Source organism: Natator depressus, chromosome 20 (assembly GCF_965152275.1).
Source record: "Natator depressus isolate rNatDep1 chromosome 20, rNatDep2.hap1, whole genome shotgun sequence".
Lineage (NCBI taxonomy): Eukaryota > Metazoa > Chordata > Testudines > Cheloniidae > Natator > Natator depressus.
The window spans coordinates 21712856-21726526 of NC_134253.1; the positions used below are offsets into that span (position 1 = coordinate 21712856).

Below are 13671 nucleotides of genomic sequence, written 5' to 3' on the forward strand. Positions count from 1 at the left end.
AGCCTGGCTCGCATTACAACCCGCGCGCTGTTTATTTCCCTTCCGCCGTTTCCTTTCGCTCCGTCTGCCGGCCGCCCGCGGCGTGGAGGTGGCTTCCGTGCATTGCAGGGATGGTTGCGGCCGGCGCTGCCCCTCGCCCTGGCATGTCTGTGGCGCAAAGGAGGCGAGGCGAGGCGAGGCCAGGCGCTGCTACGAGCTGGAACGCGCCACTGCCCACGCGCGGCCCTAGAACCTAGCGGCGCCTCTCGTTTTATGAATGATTCTATTCATGCGGCCCCTCCCACCGCCGCAGGCCCCGCCCCTTCCTCCTTGGAATGTCTGGAAGGCCGCCACCCTTGCTATTGGCCGGCCAAGGCCGGTGGGCGGGGCGCTGGAGGTGGCAGTATAAATAGGGAGCCGAAAGGGGCTGGCATAGATGCTGTTCGGGGTGGCTGTGTGATGCACGTGCTCGTTGCTTCGGCGGGGTTTGCTGAGCAGTGGTGGAGCTCAGGCTGCCGGGCTGCTCGGATCCGCTGAGCCCCCGAGGCAGTCCTTTCCTCTGGCCCGTTTAAGTCCGCGATGGAACAAGCGTCTCTGCTCAGCTTTGTTTTCCTGCTGTGCCTTGCGCTGGTGAGTGGGGGATCTTCCGGCTCCTCCTGGGAATGGGCGGGCGGATCCTCAGCTGGTGTAAGTCCGTTGACTCGAGGCCGAGGGGCTCGCTTTGGGGGGGTCTAAAGTCTGCGCCCCTGTCTATGGAGCCCGTTTCCATATGGGGCAACTTCTGAGGGATTCCAGCTAAGGAGCTGGGTCCTGTTGAGACCTGACCTGGCCTTTCCTCGCCTGGACTTCACGCAGCGCTGGGTGTTCTACAGACCTGGCTACTGACCTTTTTTCTTTAAGGTGCTTAACTTTAGGTTCCTGAATCTGGGGATTTTTCTCCTCGATGCTCCTCTCCATCAGTGGGCGTGACACTGGTTTAGGTTAGCTGAAAGATCCGGCCTTCTGAGCTCACTTGCTTTGGTGTAAACCTGGAGTCACTTCCTGTGCTGCCGCTCTGGATTTAAACTAGTGTAAACAAGATCAGGAGTCACTCCAGTGGGATCTGTGCTAGCCTGAGAGCAGAATTTGATCCTGAGGTGTTTGTTTTTTTCTTCTAAATTACTTCCCTAAATCCCTTATCTCGTCTCTGCCTCCATCTGTCTCGATGGTGGTGACTTTGATCCTGGCTGGATTTTTATCGTTGAGGTTTAGTGGGGGGGGAGGGGGATGCAGATCCTCTGAGAAATGCAGCTGCACCTAGGAAACTATTTTAGTGCCACCTCCCATAAAAAGAGGCCTGGCTCATCCATCCCAAAATAGTCCCTCTTTGAAGTGCTTGCCCAGCTTTTTGGGGGGAGGGGGAGGGGAATGTTTGGCCTCGGCAGGGCTTGTCTATTTAAAACCTACAAAATCTTTTTGTAGGACCTACAAAAATGTTGTTGTTCTGTCCCTCTTCCCCACCACTAACATGGCGTCTATTCAAAACCAGCTGGGACTCCTTTTTTTTCTAGGTCTTGCCAAAATATTATCCCTCATCCAAGGGGTTTCTTTGCCTGTAGGTGGTGTGTCGTTGCCCTCTGCAGTGTCTTTGCCCCCCTAGCCCACCCCATTGTGCTCCTGGGGTCAGCATGGTGCTTGATGGCTGCAGGTGCTGCAAAATCTGTGCCAGGCAGCTGAACGACGACTGCAGCAAACACTGGCCGTGTGACCCCCACAGGGGGCTGGAATGCAACTTTGGAGCAGACCCGTTGGCCAGCAAGGGCATCTGTCGGGGTAAGCAGGGTGCTGGGACTGGCACAGGGTGTATGGGGTGGGGGACACGTCCTCATTTACTTTCTGTCTACATCTCTGGGGGAGGGGGGGTACCCTGATTCCAGATCATCAGGGAGGATGGGGGGGCAAATATACCCACCCCAATATAAACTCTGCTTGTGACAATCCTCCTACCCCAAAAGAGAGATGAACCCCCACATACAGACCCTGCTGGCAACACCCCCCTCCCTCTGGTTCTTGAGCTAAATAAGAGGATCTTTTTTAATGTAGGGGACAATGAACTCTTTTCCTCTCCTCCCCCACAGCCCAACAGATCTAGCCCCTTGCCCTCGCCTAGGAAAGGTGTTAATCGGGTACCAAATTGGCATGGAGGAGGTGTCCACCTGTCTGAACTGGTGGAATTCCCATCCCAGGGGTAATGACAGGGCCTAGGGTGTCTCCTGGAACCTCCCTGTCAAAGAGCGAAGTGGTGGTACTGTAGGTCCTTCAGTAACCAAGCCCAGCTGATGCACTGCACAGGGCAGGTGGGGAGAGGGCCCAGCTGCCTGGGGAGGTGGCATCTCTATACCGAGAGCTAGTGGAAGGACTGTGCTGCCTCCTGCCCCACATTAAGGGAGCTCTGGGGACAGCCAGAAAACCCCCCTGCCCCCAGTGGGGATCTAATGCTCACTCCCTCTTGGGGAGGGGAGGAGCCGCTCTAGGCTGCGGGGGGGGGGGGAGGAGGCGCTCTAGGCGGCAGGGGGCTGGTCAGGGGGCAAGACACAGGGCCATGGCAGGGCTGGAGGAGGTGTCTGGGGGTGGAAGGTTCCAGCAGGTGGGGAGAGGAGCCCAGGACAGTGGAGGGGGCCTGTCACTGATGCTCCACCAGCCCCTGTGATTGACTGACACTCCCCCCCGCACCAACTTCCCAGGCTCTATTCCAAGCGGTGTGGGGGGGGGGGGGGGGGAGAGAACTGGTTCATGCCAGCCCCATGGGGCAGTGGGATGGGTGAGTGCCAGCCCCACAGGAGTCCAAGATGGTGTAAATGGGGGGGGCGGGGTCTCCCTTTGAGCTCTCACTGGCTGAGAAGGCAATCTGGCTCAGGGTGCCTTGAAAACCCATCTCCCCTGCCATGCTGGAGCTGACTGCCCTGGGGAGACTGTCTCCCTTGATCACGTGTGTCATTAATACCCTGGAGTGACAGAGGGTGGGGGATGGCTGGCTTAGGAGTGGGGACCAGTCATATGGGAAACTGGTGATACACATGTGCTTCTCTTGGATTCAACCCCCATGTACATTTGGGGGGCTGGGCAGGGGGCATGGCACAGAGCCCAGAAAGAGAAGTTCATTCAGCAGCCCGTTAAAGCATGGGGAGACCGAAGAGCAAGGGGTCCCCACTGCTGGCTTGGGGTGGGAGAGCATCGCTGACCTGTGCCCCCCTGCCCCAGTGTGGATGGGCTCAGGCCCAGGTCCAGAGGGGTGGTGGTGGGAAAGCTGGAGCCTGTGAGCTCAGGGCTCAGGAATGTGTCCAGGAGAGTGAAAAGCCGGGCCAGGGATCCAGAGCCAGCCACATTCCTGCAAGGATTGTACATTTGCCCCTCCATCCTTGGAAATCTGCCCCCCCCCCACCCTTTTCTCCTGTGGGGGTGGGGGAGGTAACTTTTCCCCTGGTCCTGGCGGGCAAGGGAGCCTGAATCCAGCATGAGGGTCTTTTTTTTCCCCTGCTGTTGCAACACAATCCATTCCTGGCCCTTGTGATCCCGGCCCACATCCTGTTTTCCAGAGCTATTTAAAGCTGGGGCTCCTCTCTCTAAAATCTCCTGCTCCTGGGCCCTTAGGGGGAGCAGCAGCCTCAGTCCCTGCTCCAACACTTGGGTCTGGCCCAATGGTGTGGTCTAAGGATGAAGCACCTGTATTCCCCCACCCCACACACCCTCCCCCCCAAGATCCATCCAGGTCCTTCATCCTGCAAGGTCACTCAGCATCAGCAGCTCCCCTTAGCCTCTCCAGGGCCTGGGATGCTCTGGCGATGGGCTGTGAATTCCCTTAGAGGTGAGGTTCCTTCCTTATTTTGGGGGGCACCCTAGTCACCACCCTTAAAGGACCCCTGCCACAGGAGGGGGCTCCAGCCATGGACCTCTGATGGGAATGGTCCAATCCTGAGCCATGCTGTGCCCCTTAACAGGCTTGACCCCCCCAAGTCCTCTCTAGTCCCCAGTGCAGGATGCCCCAGGTCTCCTCTAGGCAAATCTGATGCCTGCACAACAATCCCCAGCTGGGCATAGGTCTGTGCCAGGAGGTAAGGGCATGGATGCCCAAGCACCATGCTATAGCTGCACCAGGGTGCTGCTGACCCCCGGTCCGTGTGGAGCAACTGATGCTGCAAGTTGTCTGGCCACTGCCGTGGTTCTGCCCCTCTCCCACAATGCAATGCTTCTGGACAGCAAAGTACCCGGAGACGCTTGCTGCTCTGGGGCCACAATGCCAAGCCAGCATGTGGCTTTGGAGGGGTGGGGGAGTTAGGAGCTGGGCAGACCAGCAGTGGGTTCCTAGGACATTTGGCTATCTTGACATGAAAGAGGTGGAGGGATCCACTAGGGAGTGGGTGTCCCTCTTGGGCAGCTGACTAACGAGCCTCTTGGGGGCCCTACTGTGTCCCCAGCCAAACAGGAAGGCCGGACATGCCAGTACAATGGGCGGATCTACCAGAACGGTGAGAACTTCCAGCCCAGCTGCAAGCACCAGTGTAGCTGCATGGATGGTGCTGTCGGCTGCCTGCCCCTGTGCCCCCTGGAGATGCCCCTGGCCTCCCTCAGCTGCCCTGACCCACAGCTGCTCAAGGTGCCCGGCCAGTGCTGCAAGAAGTTTGTGTGCGGCAAGGGGGCCAAGAGGTTTGGGGAGGTCTCCTTTGAGGGCAGGGAGACCAACAGCAATGAGCTTATCTATGTGGGCAAGGATGGACACTGGAAGAACCTGCCAGGTGAGTGCATGAGGAGTGGGCACCAGATAAAGGGCTGGGGACGGGGTGCCCACCCACCTAGGAGCCCAGGATGAGATGCCAGGGCTGGACAAGAAGTGGTGGGTGTTGTGGGATAACCCCTGACTTGTAGGGTGCTATCACCAGCTAGCAACAAGCTCAAGTCTGATGTACCCGTCCTGGTAGGGTGGCTAGGAATGGTGCTTCACCCACCTCCCCAGGCTAATGCTCCAGCTCCTCCTGTCATTTAGCCTGATTGTCTGTTCTGGGAGAAAATCTCTCCTCCCTCCCCCCACCAGCAGGGAACTTCCTCAACTGGCAAAAGGGCTCTGCTCCCCCACTAGGGAATGGATCAGGGCACAGCCAGAGCCTGTTGTGCTGCAGCTAGTCTCTGCTCCCCAGGGACCATAGAGGGGCAGAGCGTAAATTAGAGCAGCCTCTAGGCTGCTCTAAATGCACATCTGTGGCTGGACTGGAAGGTATCTTTGCCTCCAGTTTCCCCACATTGCATAGGGGGGGTGCATGCTTCCGTGCATATTTCATTTGGACCGGGACCCTGCTGGCTGCAGTAGGAACATAAGGCTGGAGGCTAGTCCCTGCCCCAAGAGTTGGAAATCTACATTGGCTGTTTGAGTGCCCAGGAATGGCCGGTGCTGAGGTCAATGGCACCCAGAGGGCTCGGTTCACAGCTGCTGGGAAGCAGTGGCAAAATTAGTAGGAGGGTGTGGGGAGCAGGGCATGGCAGCCTCTAGGGATAAGTGTGGTGCCTTTTCCAGTGGATTATGCAATTGACAGAAGGGGGCACCTGCCCCCAATTTTCCCATGGGGCTGGAGAGTGCACTTGCCTGGCAGCAACAGTGCCTGTCCCCAGGGCTGGGCCTGGCTCCCTGCTCCTGGTGCTGTGATGTGGTGCACAGGGTCAGGTGGCACCCCACCATCATCCCCAAGGGCCAGCAGGGCCAAACCTGCATGGCACTGTGACCCCATGTGCCAGGCTGCAACACAGGAAGCTGAGCCCAGCCCCATGGGCAGGAGCTGCTGCTGCTGGGTGGGAGTAAGGTGGGCTCACTCTCCAGTGCCCCACCAGTGACCTATTGCACCCCCGGTTGCAAATCCTGGCTTGGCCACCCCTCAAGAGGTGGCCCAACTGGCCATCAGCTGAATTCCCTGCACCCCCCCTGCAAGTTGAAGAGGGTAGCAGAGGAAGCTGAGTAACCAGCCCCAGAATCCAGGAGTGCTGGGTAGGCAGTCCCTGGGGCAGTGCAGGACTTAGTGTCTGCTGTGAAGGGGTCGTGAGCAGGTGGCACTTCCATTCTCCCCTTCTAGGACCAGCTCTGGAGTCGGGAATGGGGCAGGACAGAGACAGCAGCTTTAGTCTGTTGCCCTATATGCCTTGCAGCTCATGCCAAGCTTCTAGGCCTGGCTTTGGTGCAGGAGCTTGTGACTGAAGGGCAACCTGAAATTCCCAGGTCCTGGCTTGATGGCAAGCACCCCCTGCTGGTGAGCCTGTGTATTAACTGAGCTCCCTCTCTCCTTCTCCAGCCTGGGCACCTCTGTTCAAGGCCCATTCGGTGCTGAGGAAATGCCTAACCCAGACTACAGACTGGTCTCCCTGCTCCAAGACATGTGGCCTGGGTGCCTCCACCCGGGTCACCAACAACAACCCCCAGTGCAAGCTGACAAAGGAGACGCAGCTGTGTCAGATCCGACCCTGCAGCCAGCCTGACTTCACCAAGCTGAAGGTGGGGCTGGGATCCCAACCGGTGGGGCAGTGGGGGGATATGCTGGGAGGTCCTTGACCTTGCCAAGGGAGGTGGGGACAGCCCCTAGAAGTGGTGTTGGAACAAGGAGCTTGCTATCCTAGCAAAGGACTCCAGGGGGGTGGGGGTGTTTCAGGAGGGGCTAGGAATCAGGACTTTTGGGGATTTATCTCCTGCTCCAGGGGAGTGGCGTCTAGTGGTTAGAGCAGAGCTGGTAGGGGAGGACTCTTGGGTTCCTCTCCCTGGTGCTGCCACTGACTCACTGTGACCTTGAATCATAGAATATCAGGGTTGGAAGGGACCTCAGGAGGTCATCTAGTCCAACCCCCTGCTCAAAGCAGGACCAATCCCCAATTAAATCATCCCAGCCAGGGCTTTGTCAAGCCTGACCTTAAACCTCTAAGGAAGGAGATTCTACCACCTCCCTAGGTAACGCATTCCAGTGTTTCACCACCCTCCTAGTGAAAAAGTTTTTCCTAATATCCAAGCTAAACCTCCCCCACTGCAACTTGAGACCATTACTCCTTGTCCTGTCATCTTCTACCACTGAGAATAGTCTAGAACCATCCTCTTTGGAACCCCCTTTCAGGTAGTAGAAAGCAGCTATCAAATCCCCCCTCATTCTTCTCTTCCGCAGACTAAACAATCCCAGTTCCCTCAGCCTCTCCTCATAAGTCATGTGTTCCAGACCCCTAATCATTTTTGTTGCCCTTTGCTGGACTCTCTCCAATTTTTCCACATCCTTCTTGTAGTGTGGGGCCCAAAATTGGACACAGTACTCCAGATGAGGCCTCACAAATGTCAAACAGAGGGGAATGATCACGTCCCTCGATCTGCTGGCTATGCCCCTACTTATACATCCCAAAATGCCATTGGCCTTCTTGGCAACAAGGGCACACTGACTCATATCCAGCTTCTTGTCCACTGTCACCCCAGGTCCTTTTCCGCAGATCTGCTGCCTAGCCATTCGGTCCCTAGTCTGTAGCGGTGCATTGGATTCTTCTGTCCTAAGTGCAGGACCCTGCACTATCCTTGTTGAACCTCATCAGATTTCTTTTGGCCCAATCCTCCAATTTGTCTAGGTCCCTCTGTATCCTATCCCTACCTGCCACCATATCTACCACTCCTCCCAGTTTAGTATCATCCGCAAATTTGCTGAGTGCAATCCACACCATCCTCCAGATCATTTATGAAGATATTGAATAGTTTGGGAAGATCCTTCCCGCCTCAGTTTCTCCATCTGTCAACTGGAGATCAAAAGGGTTGCTAAAGCCCCATCTCCACATGGAGGCTGTATCCAGGGCCCAACACAGCACTAAAGGTGGGGGCGGGTCTGGTGTAGAGCTAAGGGGCTGATGCAGGGTCACACTGGGCTGGCTTCTGGGGGTTGGGGGATGCAGGTTGGGGTCATGAGGGTCTAGACCCTCTGCTGGTATAAATGGCTCCATTGAAGTCCAGGCTTCCCTGCTAGGGAGCTGGAGACTTAGCCCAGCCTTTGAGTGATGGGTTGGATCCCAGTCAGTGCTGGGAGGGTCTGTCCTGCCACAGGCAAACTGAGCTGAGCCCCAATGCACCCATTCCCAGGATTCCCTCATATCCCCTCCCCAGACACAGCTGAGGCCTAGCGTACTCATTCCACTCTGGGTGCATCCAACTGAGTCCCCCCATCCCCCTCTTGGCTGAGACCTGGCAAACTCATGCCACACTGCAGCTGTAGATATTGGGCCCTTATAGCTGTCTGACATGCAGGCAGCTCCTACTCCCGCCACATTCTCCCTTCCCCCTCCAGCTGCATCTAACTGGGGTGTTTCCCTCCCCCCTGCAGAAGGGCAGGAAGTGTCTCCGGACCCAGAAGGCGCAAGAGCCGGTGCATTATACCTATGCCGGCTGCAAGAGCCTCCGCAAGTACCAGCCCAGCTACTGTGGCTCGTGCCTGGACGGGCGCTGCTGCGTGCCCCTGCACACCCACACCCTGGCCATGCCCTTCCACTGCCCCGATGGGGACTCCTTCATGCGCAGCGTCATGGTGATCCACTCGTGCCAGTGCGGGCTGGCTCACTGCCAGCCCCTCAACAAGCCTGCCATGCATCCCCAGCACCGGCTAGATGAAGACACACACAAGTTCCTGGAGTGAGCCGTGCTGGCAGCCCAGAATGGGCGAGGTCTTGGCAAGGGCATGGCAGGAGGGATGCCCCCTGCTCAAAGGACACTTTAAGGACTTGGATCTCAGCCCTAGATTGGAGGTCTCTAAGCTGATGGGTGGAGGGCAGGCCTAGGGAGCTATTGACGCACATGGCAGCCCCTTTCTAGCCTGTATTTCCACTCATGACCCCCCTATTTCCTATCCCATGGTGCCTCTTTCCACCTGTGCCCCTTCATGTACCCCACTTCCATTACCTACCCCATGGAACCCTGATGTGCACCCCCACTTCCTCCTGGGGGTGGGAGTATCTCACCACATCTTCCCACCCCCAACCCAACATGCTGTCTGCCTCTACCTTGTGCACACTCACTGCCCCCTGGTGGTGAGCCCCCAATGGACACCCTCTCCATCCCTGGTGGAAGAGAGTAGGTGTCATTTGAACCACATGGGGGGGCAATATACAGCTGCCCCACCCTCTAATAATCCAAAGGGTTCTTCTCTCTCCCCCCAACCTCATTAAAGCACTTTTAATTATACCCTGGATGCCAGGAGCCAAGGGGTTGGTGGTCCCATGGGAAGGATGCATAGGAGGGTGTCTAAAGGGTTTCATGCCTGTTCTATCGCCCCCTGCTGGGCTGTTTTGTACTCACAGGCACAGCAAAGTTGCACTTGTTGGGGGGGAGGGGGAGAATTGTTTGGGGAAATTGTCTTGTTTTTCTTTAACACACACCCAGCTTCAAACTCAGTTTGGAGCGATGGCTGTTGGCTTCATAAGGAAGCCCATCTCATCTGTCACCCCTTCTTGCTGTCTTCCCCTCCTTGTTAATTAACGATGCCTGATTTCTCTCTCCCCCTCCCCGGGGGGGGGGGGGGGGGCAATTTATAGTGACTGTCACAATGATTGAAAGTCCTTTCTCTCTCTTGCTGGCAGGTATAATTGCTTTGTGGGGGAAGGGGTATCCCCAGACCCCCTGCAAACTCGTATCTCCATCAGAATGAGTTTCTCTTTTCTTCCCCCCACTCAAAAAACAAACAAACAAACAAAAAAAAAACTGGAAGGGAGTTTAGAAGCTGGTATTCTGCTCCAGTTCCTGGCTGGATAACTAGCTGCAAATGTCAGATCTGGATCCACCAAACCCTTCAAAGTTTATGGGGCTCTTCTGAACCACCCCACCAGCCCAGCTGTCTGTTCCCTGCTCCAGGAAGGCCAGTTCTCTGCTTAGTTTGGCTTAGAACAGGAATGGCATATGAGGGGAGGGCAGCTATGTTTCTCTCATAAATACCTTCCCCCCCCTCCCCTCATCCTGCCACCATCTCCCGATCCGGAGGAGTTTATTCAGGATTCCCCCTTCAGTGCATCTAACTAAGCTTGGCAGCATTCGATTTTAATTTCAATAGATAATGCTTGTTTGGGTTTTTAAAAAAAGACTTTTACAGTTGTGGGAAATTATGGAGGGGGATCAGACAAGGGGGGGGTCAGATGCTAATTACAGTAGATGTTGAGATTCGAAAAGTTAACGGTGAACAAGCTTTAAAACACAAATGGCCAACACCCCATGTCAAACTCTACACAGGAAACTGCCTTAAATCAAACTCAGGAGTTCTCAAGCAGCGCGTTTCAGCCATGGCCGGTTGTCACTGATAACTGACCTGTACCGAAGCTATTTTTTTGTGGGTTTGTGTGGCTGGTGCAATTCATGTTTGCTGACATTTATCCCTAGAAATCGAATCCTTCCAAGCCTCCCTGTAACCCACCCTGAGCAGCATTGTCGCCCTCTCGGGCCTGATCCATGGGCAGGGGCTCATAAGTGCTACAGCGCAGTCAGAGTAGCCACTCCTGCTTCTAGATTCCCTGCTTTTGCCCCGGCTGGGGGCGTCTCATTAGAGGCAGCCTCCCCTTGTCTTGCGAGGTTAAGCAGCTACTAAAGAGTTAATGGCGCTTGGTAGCCTGGGGGGGGGGCTACGGGGTCTCTGTTCTATGTCCAGGTCAGTGGCTACCTGCCAGCCTGGCTGTTCCTCTGTGTCTAAGGTGTACGGAGCCCGGTTTATGGGGGGAGGTGATACGTATTTATCACAATAAAAGCTGTTTATTTTTGGATATAACTAATGGAGTCTAGGGTTTGGGGGGTTTATTTGGGTTTTTTTATAATTTACACAATAAAACAAAGTTTATTTTATAGAAAACTCAGCTGTGGCTAGTTTGGGGGTTTGCTTGTTTTTTTCCCCAGTGAGTGTCTGCACCCGGGGCAGAAAGAAGAGCAGGTGCTTCTGGCCTGCAGCTTGCCCGAAGGATCAGGATCCTTAGGCTTGGTCTAAGCAACAAGCTGGACTGATTAGATCACGTTCATACTAGCAGCCCTTTCCCCGTACTGCTATACCACCAAAGCACTACTTGTGTGGATATGGCTAGCAGTGAGGTCTAGTGAGTGGATCACCAGGCTAGGTGCTGGTCCCAGCTCAGCCATTGGCCTGCTGGGTGACCTTGGGCAAGTCACGTCCCTGCTCCATGCCTCAGTTTTCCCATCAGTGCAATGGGGATAATGATCCCAAACTCCTTTGTAAAGTGCTTCAAGAGCTACTGCTGGAAAGTGCAAGGTAAGTTACGGGTTGCTATACCAGCAAAAGGGCTCCCAGTCTGGCTGCAGCAGCGCTGTGCACTGTGCTGCTACAGTGAAGCCACCCCCTGCCCCACCCTTGACCAGAGCAATCTATCCTGGTAACAGGGCAGCTCTGCAGGCAAAGTGAGTCTATGCTAGGAGCTCATGCCAGCAATGCTCTGTCCTCACCACACCCCTGAGTGATGCCAGCAGACGTCAGTAGCGTAGACCTGGCTTAACTCTTTGAGTTGTAGTTATGCCTAGGATCTTAGCTGTGGGCCAGGCCCCCAGGGGGCTAGGTGCTGTACAGTATCAGGTGTATTACAGCAGTGCCTAGGATCTCAGCTGTGGGTCAGGGTGCTAGGTGCTGTATGTTATTTGGTGTATTACAGCAGTGCCTAGGAGCCCTGCCATGGACCAGGCCCCCAGGGGGCTAGGTGCTGTACAAACACAGACCAGAATGACACTCCTTGCCCCACAAAGATCACAGTCCCCATAGAGTTCTGTCCCCAGTGCGGGTGCTCCCTGGGTGATGCAGCTTTCACATTGAAATAGGAGCATGCACATTTGGGGGTAGGTTATACAGGTTTAATCCAACAGGTGTAACTCTGCCTGGATACTCTTTTTTTTTTTTTTTTTTTTTATGTAGGTTTAAATCTAGCACCAGCCTGGGCTGAACAGGGGTTTTTGTATATCGGGGGGGGAGGGGTTATACCGAGGCTGCTCATTCAGTTATAATCTTTCCTAGCCCTTTCCGGGGTAGATCTGAGTGCTTTACAAAGGAGCACTGTATTGTATGGATGGGGAAACTGAGGCACGGAGTGGGGGGAAGTGATTTTCTGAGGTCACCCAACAGGGTGGGCAGAGCCAGGCCAGCACTGTACCCACTAGGCCACTCTGCTTTCTCTGAGTAAGGATGCAGTTTGAGCAGGATGAAGGTGCGCTCATAGATTCCAAGGCCAGAGCGGACCATAGTGGTCACATGGTCTGACCGCCTGCTTAACACAGGCCATAGGATGGCCCTGAATTAATGCCCGTTGAAGTGCAAAAGCTGGGGTTGAGCTGCACCATGTCTCTCCTAAAAAACCATTTAATCTTGATTTAAAGATTTCCAATGAGGGAAAATCTGCTCCAGCCCTGGGTGAGCTGTTCCAATGGTGAATGACCCTCGCTGATACCAAAAATGGTGCTTTATTTTTGGTGTGAATTTTGTCTAGCTTTAACTTCCAGCCATTGGATTTCGTTAGATGTTTGTCTGCTGCACAGCAAATTTCTCTTCCCCCTGTAAAAAGAAAAGGAGTACTTGTGGCATCTTAGAGACTAACCAATTTATTTGAGCATGAGCTTTCGTGAGCTACAGCTCACTTCATCGGATGCATGAATCCATGAGCTGTAGCTCACGAAAGCTCATGCTCAAATAAATTGGTTAGTCTCTAAGGTGCCACAAGTACTCCTTTTCTTTTTGTGAATACAGACTAACACGGCTGTTACTCTGAAATCTTCCCCCGTAGGTACTAACAAATGGCAATCTAATCACCCCTTCAACCGCCTCCTTGTTAAATTAAATAGATTGAGCTTCTGGAGTCTATCACTAGAAGGCAGGTTTGCTAATCCTTCAGTCCAGAGGTCCCCAAAGTGGGGGGCATCCTCCTGGAGGGGTGTGGAGGCCCCATCCCCAGCTCCCATCCCCACGTATGGCTCTGCATTGGCCAAGGGCCCAGCTGCTGGCCCCCACTACAGCCTGCCTACAACCCTGCTCCTGCCCCCAGCCTCAGCCCCTGGCCCTGGCTCCTTTCCCTGCCTGGGACTGAAAGCGGAGCTGCGCCTGTCTGCTGCTGCTGCTCCTCCTTTCCCATCCCCAGCCCTGGCCCCCTTCCTCCGTCCATGTCCCCCAGCCATAGCCCTGCTCCTGGCCTGGGCCCGGTGTGGGGGGTATGGACAGGGATAAGGAGGGGTGTGACCCTTAAAAGTTTGGAGACCACTGCTCTAGTCGTTCTCCTGGGTCATCTCTGAATCCTCCCCCATGGCTCCCCAGCCAGCCTTCTCAAACAGTGGCAAGCAGAACTGGCCATGTTATTCCAGCAGCGGTCACACCGGTGCCAAACGGAGGAATTGAATGTCCTTGCTATGGATCAATACTTCCTGTTTACACAGCCACGGGATTGCACTAGCCCAAATAACGGGCTAAGCTTATACAGGTGCCTAGGGTTGCCAACTGGTTGGACAAATTCCTGGGGGTTTCATCACATGACATAATCTTTAATTAAAGATTAATCTTTAATTCCTGGAGACTCCAGGACAATCCTGGAGGGTAGGCAACCCTGCTGGTACAACTGGGCCCATACTGGGGGGAGTTGTACCCCAGTTTCCAAAGGGATCGTAGTTAAATCAATATGATACTGCTTCTGGCTCTGTCTGTCTAC

At 54.9% G+C, this 13671-nt stretch overlaps 1 protein-coding gene across 1 annotated transcript; it reads left to right on the plus strand.

Moving 5' to 3' along the window:
* The first annotated feature begins 420 nt into the window (after positions 1-420).
* LOC141974910 (CCN family member 1-like) lies at positions 421-9271 on the plus strand. Its single transcript, XM_074934955.1, has 5 exons — positions 421-609; positions 1578-1791; positions 4434-4751; positions 6291-6490; positions 8334-9271. The coding sequence occupies exons 1-5, from the start codon at positions 559-561 to the stop codon at positions 8640-8642; spliced, it is 1092 nt and encodes a 363-aa protein (XP_074791056.1). The 5' UTR covers positions 421-558; the 3' UTR covers positions 8643-9271.
* Positions 9272-13671: the final 4400 nt, after the last annotated feature.

Bases quoted from the DNA above. Each gene is read 5' to 3' on its own strand.
- LOC141974910 (XM_074934955.1), top strand. From the start codon at position 559: ATGGAACAAGCGTCTCTGCTCAGCTTTGTTTTCCTGCTGTGCCTTGCG. The intron at 610-1,577 runs GTGAGTGGGGGA...CTTTGCCTGTAG, and splicing joins TCCTGCTGTGCCTTGCGCTG to GTGGTGTGTCGTTGCCCTCT. The intron at 6,491-8,333 runs GTGGGGCTGGGA...TCCCCCCTGCAG, and splicing joins CTGACTTCACCAAGCTGAAG to AAGGGCAGGAAGTGTCTCCG.